This window comes from Helicoverpa zea, chromosome 16 (genome assembly GCF_022581195.2).
Source record: "Helicoverpa zea isolate HzStark_Cry1AcR chromosome 16, ilHelZeax1.1, whole genome shotgun sequence".
NCBI classification, from domain to species: Eukaryota; Metazoa; Arthropoda; class Insecta; order Lepidoptera; family Noctuidae; genus Helicoverpa; species Helicoverpa zea.
In genome coordinates, this window is record NC_061467.1 from 5,975,958 (window position 1) to 5,992,528 (window position 16,571).

At 36.6% G+C, this 16,571-nt stretch overlaps 4 protein-coding genes across 4 annotated transcripts; 2 read left to right on the forward strand and 2 right to left on the reverse strand.

Annotated features, from left to right (window-relative positions):
- The first annotated feature begins 1,018 nt into the window (after positions 1 to 1,018).
- Positions 1,019 to 2,610, forward strand: LOC124637769. Its single transcript, XM_047174408.1, has 2 exons — positions 1,019 to 1,384; positions 1,500 to 2,610. Exons 1-2 carry the CDS (start codon positions 1,057 to 1,059, stop codon positions 2,459 to 2,461), a joined length of 1,290 nt encoding a protein of 429 aa, XP_047030364.1. The 5' UTR covers positions 1,019 to 1,056; the 3' UTR covers positions 2,462 to 2,610.
- A 135-nt stretch (positions 2,611 to 2,745) lies between these two features.
- Positions 2,746 to 6,397, reverse strand: LOC124637495 (sodium channel protein Nach). The gene is made up of 8 exons (XM_047174006.1): positions 6,270 to 6,397; positions 5,951 to 6,145; positions 5,295 to 5,448; positions 4,958 to 5,088; positions 4,522 to 4,695; positions 3,584 to 3,848; positions 3,246 to 3,444; positions 2,746 to 3,146 (listed from the first exon to the last, which is right to left on the reverse strand). Exons 1-8 carry the CDS (start codon positions 6,395 to 6,397, stop codon positions 2,902 to 2,904), a joined length of 1,491 nt encoding a protein of 496 aa, XP_047029962.1. The 3' UTR covers positions 2,746 to 2,901.
- Positions 6,398 to 6,440: 43 nt separating this feature from the next.
- LOC124637768 (sodium channel protein Nach-like) lies at positions 6,441 to 16,301 on the reverse strand. The gene is made up of 12 exons (XM_047174406.1): positions 16,089 to 16,301; positions 15,526 to 15,664; positions 14,335 to 14,466; positions 10,488 to 10,694; positions 10,052 to 10,217; positions 9,516 to 9,664; positions 9,288 to 9,429; positions 9,114 to 9,194; positions 8,674 to 8,926; positions 8,353 to 8,548; positions 7,145 to 7,251; positions 6,441 to 6,997 (listed from the first exon to the last, which is right to left on the reverse strand). Exons 2-12 carry the CDS (start codon positions 15,531 to 15,533, stop codon positions 6,744 to 6,746), a joined length of 1,695 nt encoding a protein of 564 aa, XP_047030362.1. The 5' UTR covers positions 15,534 to 15,664; positions 16,089 to 16,301; the 3' UTR covers positions 6,441 to 6,743.
- On the forward strand, positions 7,614 to 8,055 carry LOC124637770 (acylphosphatase-1-like). Its single transcript, XM_047174409.1, has one exon. The coding sequence runs from the start codon at positions 7,727 to 7,729 to the stop codon at positions 8,033 to 8,035; it is 309 nt and encodes a 102-aa protein (XP_047030365.1). The 5' UTR covers positions 7,614 to 7,726; the 3' UTR covers positions 8,036 to 8,055.
- Positions 16,302 to 16,571: the final 270 nt, after the last annotated feature.

The following is a 16,571-nucleotide window of genomic DNA, read 5'->3' on the forward strand; positions in this document are numbered from 1 at the left end:
CGATATCAATATTTACTAAGAGATTATAACAATTATAATGAAGCTACATTACATGACAAGATAAGTAACTGATATATCAGACGCATTTTGTCCTGCCTACTGTGAACTTCTTACGTATCTAAGTAGTGTTGTATTATAGCAGTATTTAGGTATAGATAGTTCAACTCAGATTTGCGCGCGGCCCTATGTGTGCGTCGGCTTGTAAATATACAACTTTCATTCGTGTGACAGTGACGTCGTCCGAGCATGACGTGTTCTTATCGCTTTTTGTTATGGGTACAGTCGTTTACGAAAATGTCTAGTTCTTCACGGAGAAAATGTTTTAAGGAGTCAGGTAGCGTTTCAAAAAAATGAAACAACATTCAAAGCTTTTTATTATTACATTTTACAGTTTATCATTATTTTCTCATACGGCTTTTCAAATTGACATTGACAGTATCTAAGAAATAAATGAAGTGAAATATCTAAAATGAATTAAATACTCCTTACATATTTTCTAGCTCGGGGTACGCGGACAATAAATAAATGTGTGGACTAAGAATGTAAAAGACCTATAATTTAGTATAATAATGGAAACAAAATGTGTGGGGAATTTTAAAAAATTATATTGCTTCTCATAATGTCGACCAAAATGAGACGGAAATAATGAAACTCATAAATGAACGTTTAAGTCAAATTGATGAAGGGATGTTGGGTAATACTTGTCGACATGTACAAAAGAAAAAAGAAGAATACTATAGACATTTTGACATGGAGTCAGAATTTATAATTAACATTGGTGAAAGTAGCGAATCCGAAAATTCATCATTTGATTTTTCAAGTAGCGATACAGAATCATTATAAATAAATAAACTAAATTACGTAATAACTGTACTTTAAACAGCCGTATACAACCCCTAAATAACTGTATTTGTACCCGACTGTACCTCTTGTCACGCACACAAAGTCACTGTATATGTACAAAGGTTACCCACACATAGGGCCGCGCGCACGACTGAGTTGAACTTACTATACTAATTTAATAAGGCTATATCTCATCCATTGATACCTACTATAATGTCAACTACCGCAATTGAAGTTGACAACCAAAACGGCCATATAACGGAAGAAGATATTAAATTAATATTGGCTAGCTACAATCGTTCTAATGAAGAAATAATTATTGAAAACTACTCCGTGCATAGCGCTAGTGACAAAATGTTAGGATTTCTGGCTGAATATTGGAAAGTGAGAGTGCTCTTATCGAATAGAAAAGTTTTATATTTCTTCGTAAAAGCTATTTCAAGATCGAACGCAGCAAAAGCAAACATGGTGAAAGAATTGCACCTTTTTGATAAGGAGGCCTTTTTTTACACCGAGATTAAGGAGAAGATTGAAGTACCTGGTAAGTGATTTGTATTCTGTACTCAGACTGCTTCTTAGGACGATGTCCATTAGGTTCATCATCATCATTCATCGATATTACGTTATGGGACTCTTAAAAATGTATTCTCTTTTAGGACTTAAGCCGTGGGCAGCCAGATTGACAACAGCTTTGAATGATGCAATGGTTTTTGAAGATTTGAACTCTATCCACTATAAGCTAAGGAATAAATTTGATCGATTTGACATGGCTCACACTTTGCAGGCATTAAAAACATTAGCCAGATTTCACGCATCTTCTATTATTTATGAAGAGAGGAAAAAAGGCGAAACTCCGGGAGGTTACACGATTAATGATGAATATGAAAATTCTTTGGACAAAGGCGGTTACACTTCGTCATCAGATTGGTTTTGTCAGTGTATGTACGGAGCACTAGAAGCTATCAAGTCATATTCAAAGTACGACGAAACAGATATTAATTTGATCGACAGTCTTTGGCAGCGCGTTTGGAGCACTGCTTTAAGCTTAAGTGATTTCGCTCCTAAACAGAAGAATGTAATTTGCCACCGGGACCTGTGGAATAATAACATCATGTTTCACTACACCGAGGCCGGGGAGAACCAGCCCGAGCCAGATGACTGCATCCTTGTTGATTTCCAAGCGATAAGGTATCAGCCTCCGGCCGGAGATGTTATGTTGCTACTCTGCTGCAATTTAGACCCAACATTTAGAGAGCAAAATTTGAGATTGTTTTTAGATTTTTACTATGAAGAACTTGGAAAAATACTATATAACTATAATGTCAACATCGCATCAATAATGTCTAGAGACGAATTTTTGCAGTCTGCTGAAGAGCAGAGACAGTGGGGGCTTATTGTTTGTGGTTGTCTAATACCTCAGTTTTGGTTGGACGATGACCTCACCACAGAAATTTTCTCTGATAATGCCCAGTTTAATGAAATACTGTCCAAAAATAAAGGATTGTTTATAAAAAAGATGATGGAGAGTAATTTAGATTATAAACAGAAAGTCTTGGAAATATTTGAAGAAATTGCAGATAGATATTGCTTATCTAATCAATTACATAGGAAAATTTAACCCAATAGATATTAAAACAACAAGTAGTCCAATATGACTTAAGTATTTTATTTGCATAAAGGTAATGTAAATGTGCACAGTGCAAGATAAGTGCGATCTGTCACATGAATAAACACAGGATAATATACGTAATCGTGTTACATATTTTAAGCCTAGTTTGTTTTCAAAGTTATAGATAGCCCATTAGCTAAGACCACTAAGATGTTGTATTGGCGTGGCAGTCGAGAGGTCGTGGGCTCGATCTCCACTCATTGATTTATTCACGGGAGCCCTCCAGACTTTGGTGAAGTCCAACATTAGTAACATTAATTAATAGAGATTTAGATTTTTAGAAAATGTACCTATAGTTTTAATTTAAACTATGGGAGCAAACCTCTCACTTATGTACTTAAAAATAAAATATGCAGTAGATACCAATACACTCACACTTTGTCAGAAGGTTAACGATTGCTGTATTCTACCTTTGTGTTATCTTTGTCATCAACCTTACGTTCGTACGTCCAGCCCCAATTCGGTATAAACTTATTGTCTTGGAGGCGACGCAAACCAAATCTTCTGTGCCACGGGTCATCATCCCGCTGACTGTATATGTCGCAAAATGGACGAATTAACAATATGTAGAATAGTTCTACAAAACTAAGGATGCTGGCGCCCAGAAATAATCCACCGGTTCCACCGGTAGACACTGAAAATGACAAATAACATAAAAATTAAAATTATGATTTCGGCAGCTTTTGCAGTTCGTATGGGTTTTTGTTTTTTATTTTTAGGGACTGTTTCTCACCTACTAAATCCAGTACGCCGCGTACCACATTCCTCCTGTATCGTTCACTGGGCAGCACTGCAAGTTCTATCTGAACGCTCGCGTAACCATAGGGCGTAATCAACTTGAAGTCCTTCGTGATCGTGATCTCTGCTTCCGTACACGACGGCAGGCAGTCGCAGGACAAACCGGCGCGAGACGACCAACTGGCTTTAAGGACCTGTGTCCCAAACGGATCTTCTTGTACTGATACGTATGTACTTATTTTTAGGTAAGTATATTCCTACTCACACATTCGGCTTATGCTCATGAAGGATTTTTAAATCTACATATGATTTAAGTCAAGTGTCTATACTTACTGAAAGTTCATGGACGTGGGAATTCAAGCAGATAATGCCACTGACATTACACCTGAGGTGCTCCGGAACGTTCGGCATGAAATAATTGGTACAATTACAAAGTTCCAACTGTGCGTCCTTTCGACATTGTACAGTACAGGCCGTGTACGAATAGTGGTGATAAACTTGCAAGAAATTTTCATCAGTATATCGACATTTTCGTTTTTCAGGAGATATAAATCGGGCCCCCGCATCATTTTCTATGTTTCGTATAGTTATGTAACGCCTACAAACGATGTTAAGAATTATTGCAATAAACTTGTAACAGCACATTGTTAGTACCTGTCTCATATTCCTTGGACTCAATTTCTTAAGTGTCACCTATTTCGACGAACTCGTTAGATAGCCATCGTTTCACTAGAATGACAAAGGCCAATGAAATCTCTCAATGGGACGCTGCACAAAATAGCACAACAGGATGAGATTCTATTAATATGTTTGATGATTATGTAGTTGTTATAATAAGTGAGCCGTTTCCCAATGTTTCACTTGAAGCCGTATATTAATACATCACGCAAAGCGCAACTTTGCGTTAAATTCGTCCTAGTTCTTATATAGTTTGTTCACTATTGTTGAGGGATCAGTCATGTGTTTCAATATACATAAGAATACTTAAATCAGGTTTAGGTCAAATATAGATGACTAAATTCTAAAGTTGTATTAATCACTTCGTTACACTCATTTCACTTCACTTCACACTGTGTTACAGTTCACTTCATTATAAGTTTTTAATATAATTAAGTTAAATTGTCAACGTCAACAAATACTTTGCATGCCGTAAGGCGAAATGTATTGAGACAATATAAATTAATTTATCACCATTATCTGTAACATACATTTTCAGCAAATTCAAACGATTTCTATTTCTATTTCGCTATTGACTTTCGTAGGGTCCTTACTTGTGAAATATTTCTGGTCCCACTGTTAAAACATCCGACCCTATGGTAGTGAGTGTGGGCACTTCTTCCTCATTCAGAATGTAAATGTTTGCAGTCACCATCACATCGAATTTTATTGCTCCTGGTCCCGTAGTACGATTACTCACCATGTCTAGTTTGGGAGCATTCTTCTCTCTGTCAAAATTGTATAAGCAAATGATTTAGGAAAACATATCAATACTTCCTTCTTCCTCTACTTCCCCTTCCCCGAATTTAAAACAGGAGATACCTATATTATTATAGGGATCAATTTAGAATGGTTTTGTTTACAGAAGAGCCCCTTCTTCTTCTTCTTCTTTCTTAAACAATGCTACAGCCGAAAAACAGGCAGTGGGTAAATCTTTTATTCGGAAGATTAAAACAGTCTCATTCATGAGTTTTATTCATTTTCGCTTACCTGCCTTGCAATGTGTTAATAGCGAAACACGTTCCGAGCTCAGTATCCATAGGCCTGAAGTACTTGCAGCACTCAAATGGAATACCATTCCACGAGCAGTTTGCTAGTGTCTCCTGACAGGTACTTCTCACCTGCAAACGTAATTAAGTACAAACGATTTATGCATTACATAGATTACGTGTGTAAACCACCGTGGTACCTACCTAGCCAGGTTTATGCATAGTTCCCTACACGCAGAAAAAATACCTCCTTCAGTGAATACTCTCAGTAGTCTCGTGTTATTTACAAGACAATTTATATTTTTTTTATAGACTCACGTTCATGTTATCTAACTTACCAAGTTGGCGTAATAAGTTAAATTCGTTTGCATACAGTCGGGTAGTGGGTCCACTAAGTTACAAAACTCGGACGTGTAATAAGTGATTCCTTTAAAAAAAGCTAGTTCTTTCAACACTTCTTCCATATTGAAATCGTGATCTTCTCCCCATAAACTAAAAATGACAAAAGAATTAGGAATACTTAACAAATATTTGAGTTCGTTTCTAGTAGATGTAAAGTTGACATCTACTAAAAACTCTCTGACACACGTCAAGAGACACAGATTGAGGATTATTTTAAACCACACAGAAAAAGAAGCCTGCGATATTATTATATGACACATGTGATTTCATAAGAGATACAACCCGTAAACCAGACACTAAGCAGAACAGAGAAAAGTTGTTTAGTAGGTATAAATTCTTATATTCATAAAATAAATGGAATGTAAGTACTGTCGTACCGGGAATAATTATCTTGCTCAAAATGAAAAACTGATTCGATATCACGACGTTTATTGCTTGGGCTCGAGAGGTGAAGTGACACACTTCAATATAAAAAACTTATTCTATGGAACAAATCGAATACATTTGAAATGATTGCCCGGTCAGTATCAAAAATATCTCACGAATAAAACCTTACAAACGAAAAAGTTTCTAACTACGTTACAGTACCTACCCATCCGAGATCGCTTCCACACGGTTTGAATTGTCATTTTCGCAAACAACCACGGTCGGAAACTCCGTGTTCCAATCTTTGTAGGTTGTCTCCACAACGAAGGATATGGGATTGTTCTGAAAGGCGTCGTATTGTGCAGCGATCAACAGGGACGAACCGTACCAGGAAAGAGCTACCACTACCAACCAAAAAATCCTGAAAAATTCAGTTTGTTAAATAAGTCTTAAAAATACATACCAAGGAATCGTTAGTGCCTGCATGTCTTTTCAGATTACCTTATACAGAGTAATAGAAAAAAAAACAACTTTGAAAGTATTACCTTTCCACCCAATGTCTTTGAGTATCAGCAATAAATCTAAAACCATGTATGGAGGTCGTCTCCGGTAAACTTTTGATTCCATTCCACCAAATCTCCAAATACCTTCTCCAGGAATCTTTTGTAGACATGTCAGAAACTTGGGCGTATGGCAGGTAAGAAATAACTGAATCGTTTTATAAGAAGTATTTTTTTTATAGAACAGTTTACGTGCTAAACGATAACATACATGTATCAGAACAAATAAATAATGGCAATTAGGTACGATGGTGCCTAATTCAAGTTTCATATAGATCATAATCAGAACGAGAACTACACAGGTGTTCAATTGTTCGATTTATACAACCATTATGTTGATAAAATCTGATATCGAATGCTACACTAATATTCAATGCTTCTAAACGACAATACAGAAACTCTTAACTCTAATACAGGACTATATCCCTACACAGTAAACTTAACTTCAATATCCTATGATTATGATAAGATATGTCGGTTTTTCTCCCAATCTAATCCCACTGCAATTTCATTCCAATATATTGATCGGTATCGACGAATAGGCTCGAAATGTCGGGGTCTTTGGGGTTCCACTATCAATTTATTAGCTTTCTTGACTCGGTGCTGTCGCGAGCGAACTTCTCGAACCAACTTCACGGTGAAAAAATAAATGAATTCCAACACCGAAACGAAGCTGAAGCCGGTAATGAAGCCACAGGTAGAACCGATGTTACCTGACGAAAATAAGAAAACTGTTTTGTTAAACAGCGCCTGATTTCAGAATGTATGTACTTGAGATGATTAACTAATAGCACTTTAAATGTTTTAAGGAAGGCCAATTGCACCTCAGAATTTATAATAAATGAGTTAAAAACACTCACTGATGAGATCGAACCACTTCATAATAACATTCTGTCCGTAGCAGTCGGCTACGTCCCTCGCGTACTTCACGTGAACAAACGAGATTCCGGTAAAATTTACGCCTTGCCTGCAACAAATGGCATTGTTCTAGTTCAGAACAAATGTAGTCCAATGTGCTTTGCATAACAAAGTGTTACCAGTATTCCCCCCCTATTTTGTTCCCTGGTGTTGTTTCATTCATTGGAGTAAAGTTTTGTAAGGTTTCGATTTCTTCCACATGAATTGAGTTCGTTTTTTAAATGGATACACACCGTATACCTAGGTACCTACAGTTAGGTTCACAATAGCATTAAGTAGTATTTATCTAGGTACGTATATTAGAGTAACAGGACACACTTGAGATATAGTAGGTAATGGCACAGGAATTATTGTTTGCACCATGACAACCTTCGCAAAAGATCGGCATAAACAATAAACGCCGCCCTTTTTGTCTCCCGAACGACGATATCAAACAAACAACGAATTGTCAAAATGTGAAGTCGAGTCCCTGTATTCTGATGTGAATTAAATTTTGAAAGATTTTTAATAACTCGTACCTGAAGATGGCAGTCGCGCCTAAAAAAGCAACTTATTCTACTGCTGACTTTGAAATTTTTGGTAAAGTACAAGGTGTGTTCTTTAGAAAACATACGCAAAAGAAAGCAGTCGAACTAGGCCTCAAGGGATGGGTGATGAACACCGCGCAAGGAACTGTGGTAGGCCAACTACAAGGACCTGCGATAGCCGTTGAAGACATGAAGATTTGGTTACAAAAGGTGGGCAGTCCGAAATCGCGAATTGAAAAAGCTGCATTCCGAAACGAAGGTCCCATTAACAGCTGCGCATTTAGGACATTTGAGATTCGACGATAAAATATTGGACACTAGGTACTTGACGCATTTCATGTACTCGTATCATTTAATTTATATGATTGAATAAAAAAATCACAAAAAGCTTTTTCTGTTTATTTCTTTATTTAAAATGGTTACATAGACTAGACTATGATTGGGTGTACGTTGTATGCCGCAGGTTTAAAGATAAGAAATAACACGGTCAGGTCGTAAGTACATGTTTTTTGATAACCAGTTAACAGAACTAGATAATGCGAATATGTACATTAAGGTACATACCGACCTACGCCCAGTAAGAAGCATCTGCGTTTTGATTACAATGCTCATAAAATACTCACTGCCATTCATCCCGTTCACTGTCGGGAACTGTGTTGAGATACTCCGGGTATATTACGACATTGTTGAAGTCGTAACTGTAAGCTGTCTTGGAACATGTGGGGTTGCACATAGGGCAGTCGATCCCGCCGTTGACCGCATCCAACTCTAACTCAGGGGGCACGTGATCTACGATTGGGCGCACGGCTATCGATTGAGCTGAAATACGTATGGCTCATTTATATTTACAAAAATCATGTCTGATGAATTCATGATCACATAACGTGAGAATACCTAATTATATATGTAGGTCGCCTAATGTGATTCCACTGATAAGTACTTACAAAAATAAGTTCTAAGACAAGGCACATCCTTCATATTACACGTCCTTGCATTGGTCATCTTCAGCATATTAAAGGGCGTGCAATTGCAATTGTCTAACAGAAAATGCATTCTACATTTCAGCATGCAATCACTGTAAGTGTAGAAAGGGAGATATGACGATTCGTCATAGAATCGACATTTTCTCAGCTTGATAGGCACGTGTTGTATGTCTCGGGATGCTTCTGTGAAACTGGCTGTTACCATCACTGACATCTGTAACATAAAACTTACACATGAGTGCTTTTTAAAGAATGTACTTGAGAGTGAAGCTCACTGACGCGAATACCTTCAGTGTACTGGAAAGTGATTTTTACAATTCATTAAGTTGACGACTAAACAAAATAACCATACGCCTGTAATGTAATGGCTGTCACAGATGGGAGAAAAATAAGAACTTTACCTGTACATTGGGACTTATTATTTGCATAGCAAAACTTCCACTTGGCGAGTCCGGAAAGTCATATGCGTCTGAAAATTGTAGCTGAAATTAGATGAGTTATATTAATATCACTCGCTTCACTGAAAGTTGCTTGCGTAAAAAACACAGTGTACCTCTTTTTAATACTGATCGTACCTGTGCTCCCTGTAAAGGTATGTTGTAGAAGAAATCGTCACTCTCATTGAGGCGCAACAAAACTTTCAGACCTTGGTCAAAGTCGAAGAACGACTTATTGCCGTACCTGTACATGTCAGTATTTCGCGAACTGTTCGTTACACTGCAAGCAAATTAAAACAAGCTAATATTTAAATAGCTGATAAACAAAAAAAAAGTTATCAAAGAATTTTAATTATGTATAATTACTTCTCAAAAATAGTATCATGTGGTCGCAAGTAGTTAAAAGTACAGCAATAGCCGTTCATAGTGAGTCGAAAGTCAAACAAATCTAGACATTTTCGGGGCTCCGTGTTCCAAACGCATCGAACTAAGAGATCTTCACACCGAGGCGTTAACTGTAAAAAACATTTTCATGATAATCAAAAATACGATATCGTGAATTTTGTAAAGTGTGACAACCTCAGAGGAAGTCTAAAATCTTTTTCGTTCGAGAAATTGCTGCTATTGTTTAGATATATTCGATAACAATACAATGCACTGTGAGGAGCTTGTTGCTAAGTTATGGCCGTAGCGGTCCATTGGTCGTAAGCTAAATCAATGCTTGATGCGATCGGTCTGTGAGTGGATGGGTGACCGTGTGTCACAACTTAGTATAGATATGACTAGGCAGATATTATATTGTCATTAACAATATCACGAGTAGAAAATAAAAACACGAGTAGAACAGCTCAATTCACAGTGTCCTTTTGTATGTTAAGTACAAATTACCAATAGGGACGTACACTCTGCATGAGTTCATGCACGTCGTATTCCCCTAAAGCGTGATGCAGCTCTAGAGGCGACACGTTGTTAAAGTTGACTGCACCCAGGCCGTAAAGTTGACCTAGTCCATACAACAGAGACATCATTTCCTCTTCAGTATAATTTTGATTGCGCTCCGCTTTCAATCTGCAACGATACAAGCATTTTTCGGCACACAATACGTCAGAATTTGGAAGTAGCTTGGTTATTTAGAACAAAGTACTTATTTGAAAATAACAGGTCTTCCAGCACCCGGCTTAAATGTAGCCTGTTTGTTATTCAACTAAATAAGGCTATTACTCTTCAGTTTCATCTAAATCAGTACGGTCGTTAGAAGGTTCGTTACGTGAAGAATTTACAAACACAGGCACTCACAAACTTTCGCCTTAAATATAAGTGCTATAATGAATCTCTTACAATTTCTTTGCAAGTTCGGTGGCAGCTCGCTTACTGATCCTGTTGTTAGTACAAATGCCGACGGCTGGGAATATGATCTTGTTGACCGGTGTGCCCTCAGGCAACTGTGTGGTCACCAGCGGCGCGCTGTAGTACTTGTCAAACGTCAACCACACCAGCGATATGGAGCAGATCAGACCCACCACCAATGTTACAATCCAAATGATTCTGTAATAAACTAGTTTACATAAGCATAGCTAAATATATAGCATAGCTTTATTTACATAACAGAGTACATTGGAGGAGCACATAAGAGAGTACATAAGAGGAGTACATAAGAGAGTACATAAGAGAGTACATAAGAGGAGTACATAAGAGAGTACATAAGAGGAGTATATAAGAGAGTACATAAGAGACTATATAAGAGAGTACATGGGAGAGTACACTAAGAGGAGCACATAAGAGAGTACATAAGAGAGTACATAAGAGGAGTATATAAGAGAGTATATAAGAGAGTAAATAAGAGGGTACATAAGAGGAGTACATAAGAGAGTACATAAGAGGAGCACATAAGAGAGTACATGGGAGAGTACATAAGAGAGTATATAAGAGAGTACATAAGAGAGTAATTGGGAGAGTACATAAGAGAGTACATAAGAGGAGCACATAAGAGAGAACATAAAAGAGTACATAAGAGAGTACATAAGAGGAATACATAAGAGAGTACATAAGAGGAGTACATAAGAGAGTACATAAGAATGTACATAAGAGGAATAGATAAGAGAGTACATAAGAGGAGTATATAAGAGAGTACATAAGAGGAGCACATAAGAGAGTACATAAAAGAGTACATAAGAGAGTACATAAGAGAGTACATAAGAGAGTACATAAGAGAGTACATAAGAGGAATACATAAGAGAGTACATAAGAGAGTACATAAGAATGTACATAAGAGGAATACATAAGAGAGTACATAAGAGGAGCACATAAGAGAGTACATAAGAGAGTACATAAGAGGAATACATAAGAGAATACATAAGAGAGTATATAAGAGAGTAAATAAGAGGGTACATAAGAGGAGTACATGGTAGAGTACATAAGAGGAGCACATAAGAGAGTACATGGGAGAGTACATAAGAGAGTAATTGGGAGAGTAGGTACATAAGAGAGTACATAAGAGGAGCACATAAGAGAGTACATAAAAGAGTACATAAGAGGAATACATAAGAGAGTACATAAGAGGAGTACATAAGAGAGTACATAAGAGGAATACATAAGAGAGTACATGGGAGAGTACATAAGAGAGTACATAAGAGAGAAAATAAGAGAGTAATTGGGAGAGTAGGTACATAAGAGAGTACATAAGAGGAGCACATAAGAGAGTACATAAAAGAGTACATAAGAGGAATACATAAGAGAGTACATGGGAGAGTACATAAGAGGAGCACATAAGAGAGTACATAAGAGGAATACATAAGAGAGTACATGGGAGAGTACATAAGAGAGTACATAAGAGAGTACATAAGAGAGAAAATAAGAGAGTAATTGGGAGAGTAGGTACATAAGAGAGTACATAAGAGGAGCACATAAGAGAGTACATAAAAGAGTACATAAGAGGAATACATAAGAGAGTACATAAGAGGAGTACATAAGAGAGTACATAAGAATGTACATAAGAGGAATAGATAAGAGAGTACATAAGAGGAGTATATAAGAGAGTACATAAGAGGAGCACATAAGAGAGTACATAAAAGAGTACATAAGAGAGTACATAAGAGGAATACATAAGAGAGTACATAAGAGGAGTATATAAGAGAGTACATAAGAGGAGCACATAAGAGAGTACATAAGAGGAATACATAAGAGAGCACATAAGAGAGTACATAAGAGGAGCACATAAGAGAGTACATAAAAGAGTACATAAGAGAATACATAAGAGAGTACATAAGAGGCATACATAAGGGAGTACATAAGAGGAGTATATAAGAGAGTACATAAGAGAGTACATAAGAGGATCACATAAGACAGTACATGGTAGAGTACATGAGAGGAGCACATAAGAGAGTACATGGGAGAGTACATAAGAGGAGCACATAAGAGAGTACATAAGAGGAATACATAAGAGAGTACATGGGAGAGTACATAAGAGAGTACATAAGAGAGTACATGGGAGAGTACATAAGAGGAGTATATAAGAGAGTACATAAGAGAGAAAATAAGAGAGTACATAAGAGGAGTACATAAGAGAGTACATAAGAGGAGCACATAAGAGAGTACATAAGAGAGTACATAAAAGTAGTACATAAGAGAATTCTTAAGAGAGTACATAAGAGAGTACGTAAGAGAGTACATAAAAGAGTACATAAGAGTAGTACATAAGACAGTATATAAGAGGAGTACATAAGAGAGTACATGGGAGTGTACATAAGAGAGGACATGGTAGAGTACATAAGAGATTTCATGAGAAGAGTACATAAGAGGAGTAAAGTCAAAAACGTTTATAGAAACTAGGCTAGTTTTTAGGATTTTTTCACATCAAATTACAAAAGGACAGCAACCCCAAAACGCCACTTTTCACCACTTTCACAATGTCACGATCCAAATGATTCTGTAATAAACTAGTTTATATAAGCATAGCTAAATATATAGCATAGCTTTATTTACATAACAGAGGACATTGGAGGAGCACATAAGAGAGTACATAAGAGGAGTACATAAGAGAGTACATAAGAGTACATAAGAGAGTACATAAGAGGAGTACATAAGAGAGTACATAAGAGGAGTACATAAGAGAGTACATAAGAGGAGTACATAAGAGAGTACAAAAGAGAGTACATAAGAGAGTACATAAGAGAGTACATAAGAGGAATTCATAAGAGAGTACATAAGAGGAGTATGTAAGAGAGTACATAAGAGAGTACATAAGAGAGTACATAAGAGAGTACATAAGAGAGTACATGGGAGAGTACATAAGAGGAGCACATAAGAGAGTACATGGTAGAGTACATAAGAGGAGCGCATAAGAGAGTACATGGGAGAGTACATAAGAGGAGCACATAAGAGAGTACATAAGAGGAATACATAAGAGAGTACATAAGAGAGTACATAAGAGAGTACATGGGAGAGTACATAAGAGAGTACATAAGAGAGTACATAAGAGAGTACATAAGAGGAGCACATAAGAGAGTACATAAGAGGAGCACATAAGAGACATGGGAGAGTACATAAGAGAGTACATGGGAGAGTACATAAGAGAGTACATACTCTAATACTCCTCTCATGAACTCTCTAATGTGGAGTAAAGTCAAAAACGTTTATTGAAACTAGGCTAGTTTTTAGGATAGGATAGCAACCCCAAAACGCCACTTTTCACCACATTCTAGTGTTATGGCTGGGAAGAAGAAGCGGTTAAGAATAAACTTCCCAGCAACACAGTTGTGTATTACAATTTGTATGTATATATCAAACAAACAAAAAAATTGCAAATACGGCCAGGCGTCTTCAGGTAATCGGTGAACATACATATAAAAAAGATCCCGAAAAAAGAACCTTCTCCTTTTTGGGAAGTCGGTTAAAATACACTAGACATGTCAAAAAAAAAAACTATTTCAATATGGTTAGCAGAGCTGCCTATGTGGTTTTAACTTGTTTCATATCTGCACGATATATGGTTCAGTGATATAACATCAAGTAACCTCTAGTGATGTAACACAAGCCTTTCCACTTCAAGATAAGAGCAATTGCTCCAAACACACCTAACGGGGGCCAGCCAAACAGGTTCATGACAAGTTAATCTGGGACTTAGTAGCCAGTATTGCAATCGAGTGTCAAGTGCCAACCATTAACGTACCAAAGTTACGCTACAAACCTTTCAACGAACGGAGTATTATCGTCCACAAGATGCTTCAGTCCGCATATGGACGACTCCTCACAATATTCCTTGCTGACTGTCTTTAAACTCGCCTTTAGTATATCAAGTCTGTCAGGCTCCGGAGCTTTCCTGCGCAAACGACGCCGATATTCAAATCCATAAGAATTTTGTGAAATTCTATCCATTTTTTACCAGCTTAACTGTTCGAACGATCAGTTTTAAATGGAACAAGCTCAACCATGCGAAGGCAATAATTCCGAAACGTTTTTAAAACTAGCTCTGTGGGAAAGTGCTTAAATACCGTTTTTAAATATTCTATTTTATGATAAGATCGAGCTTTGATGTGAAGTTAATTACTGTGATTGATCGATTCTTCTCGTGTATTGCCAGTATTTGTGATTGGAAAGCGATTAAAATATGATTTATATAAACGTTGGTGGAAAACAACAAACAAAATAAACGCTGTAATTTTTATCTTGCTCCAAAGTCCTCATGATGAACCTGATAATCATTATAGCTGACAGTATTTCTCTAAATTACTTAATTATATTCATACAAATATTACTGTTTTAGGAATGTAATTGGCTAGTGGGAAAATAACGTTTATGAAACCAAATCACATGACTACTCGAGTAGCAGGTTATAAAGAGCATAGTGTAAGCATTACGATCGGACTCGCAACATAATTGCAAAACTTATTGCCAAACAATTTGATCATCTCCGAATCCGCCCACATTCACTTTAATGTGGAAGAATTTTGATATTTTATAATGCAGTAGTTATCTGTCTCATATCTGTTATTCTAAAGTATTTACATAATAAATGTCACAAAAATTGCATACGATCTAAAATACTTATTTAAATTGCACCACGTGGATTAAGTCATTGGCGATTCATACGTACTACCACAGATTACTGTAATAGTTACTACGTACTACGATATATTCGTTCATATTTTCATATATACGGGAAGGTTTCGATTATTTCCCGGAAATTGAATGAAAATGGAAACAAACCTTGCTCTGCAGGAAATGAGAATAAATCATTCTGAATCTGATAACACTTCATTGCAAAATGCAATTGTTTAAAACAGTTCCACAACTTTTGTAGATGACGTATTCAATAAAGCTACAGTTGTTTTAGAGTAAATATATGATTGAAATAAAGAGAAACTGTTTGTAACATTACCAACACATATTACAGTATCCACAGAATGTGTTCAAGTGGTACTTTCCACATCGCGTCACTCAGTCGGCACTGCCCGCGCCGCGCCCGTGGCTTGCGCCCGCGCACTCTCCAACGGTCACGCGCTGTTGCGTAAACTAATCTGCATGAGACAATGAAACTGTTATGTGTAACCATTCTATTCAGTTTACACATGTTACGATAACAGTTTAAAAATAGATATATAGAACCCATAATTAGTAAGTAACACCCCGTGTGACACGTCAGCTATCCTATTAGGATAACAGCTACTCGATTACTTCTTAAACATGATTCACACAATTTCTTAGGTATATTGTAAAGAAATTAAGGTACGATGTGTGTTTAGTAAGCCAGCTTTCGCAATTAAGGACTTTAAGAAGAGCCTTTGAAAAGTAAGCAAGCCTGATAAATAAAACACTATGGATAAGTTACACTCCAAAAACATTCATTTACAAAAAAGAATTATTCGATATTCTGAAACAAGAACGAAACGATCTAGACTTTGCATTATATGTTACCTAAGTATATTATGCTTATCAAATTACCAAACTTATCAGCCGACTTGCGTAAGTTTTTAATTCGAAAGATATAAAAAGTATTGAAACAATTTTGCAAGACAGTAGATAGTATAAAATTAAACACGGGTGAGAATGATCTCAACACTATTGCGGTTATCAACGTAAAATTTGCACACACTGAACATGTCATGCTGAGTAAAAGCAACTTCGTAGAAATGTTTAAGCTCTGTTGAAACATTGACACGATTTAATAATGCATTCGACGTAACAATTAGCTCGTGCTTCTGGTAATATGTTTAATAACGTGTTGCATGCTAATCTGTCCTACACTTATCATTGAAAAATAAATTCTAGTGGGTCACGTCATTTTCACGTAATGCTACAACTATGCTACATAATAAAGCGTAATTACAAGCTGCTATCATAAGCTGTTATCGCGAGCTTTTGAGTATTTTACAAAATGATAAAAAGGATAAAAACTACATCTACTTACCTGAGTATTCAGTTCTC

What these genes read in the sequence shown, in the direction of transcription:
- LOC124637770 (XM_047174409.1), top strand. Translation starts at nt 7,727, where the DNA reads ATGGCAGTCGCGCCTAAAAAAGCAACTTATTCTACTGCTGACTTTGAA.
- LOC124637495 (XM_047174006.1), bottom strand. Translation starts at nt 6,397, where the DNA reads ATGTCTACAAAAGATTCCTGGAGAAGGTATTTGGAGATTTGGTGGAAT. An exon ending in CAAAGACATTGGGTGGAAAG is followed by an intron (nt 6,146 to 6,269) that starts GTAATACTTTCA and finishes TGAATTTTTCAG; the next exon opens with GATTTTTTGGTTGGTAGTGG. An exon ending in GGACCAGAAATATTTCACAA is followed by an intron (nt 3,849 to 4,521) that starts GTAAGGACCCTA and finishes CATCGTTTGTAG; the next exon opens with GCGTTACATAACTATACGAA.
- LOC124637768 (XM_047174406.1), bottom strand. An exon ending in CATGATACTATTTTTGAGAA is followed by an intron (nt 9,430 to 9,515) that starts GTAATTATACAT and finishes ATTTGCTTGCAG; the next exon opens with TGTAACGAACAGTTCGCGAA. An exon ending in TACCTTTACAGGGAGCACAG is followed by an intron (nt 9,195 to 9,287) that starts GTACGATCAGTA and finishes ATCTAATTTCAG; the next exon opens with CTACAATTTTCAGACGCATA.
- LOC124637769 (XM_047174408.1), top strand. Translation starts at nt 1,057, where the DNA reads ATGTCAACTACCGCAATTGAAGTTGACAACCAAAACGGCCATATAACG. An exon ending in GGAGAAGATTGAAGTACCTG is followed by an intron (nt 1,385 to 1,499) that starts GTAAGTGATTTG and finishes ATTCTCTTTTAG; the next exon opens with GACTTAAGCCGTGGGCAGCC.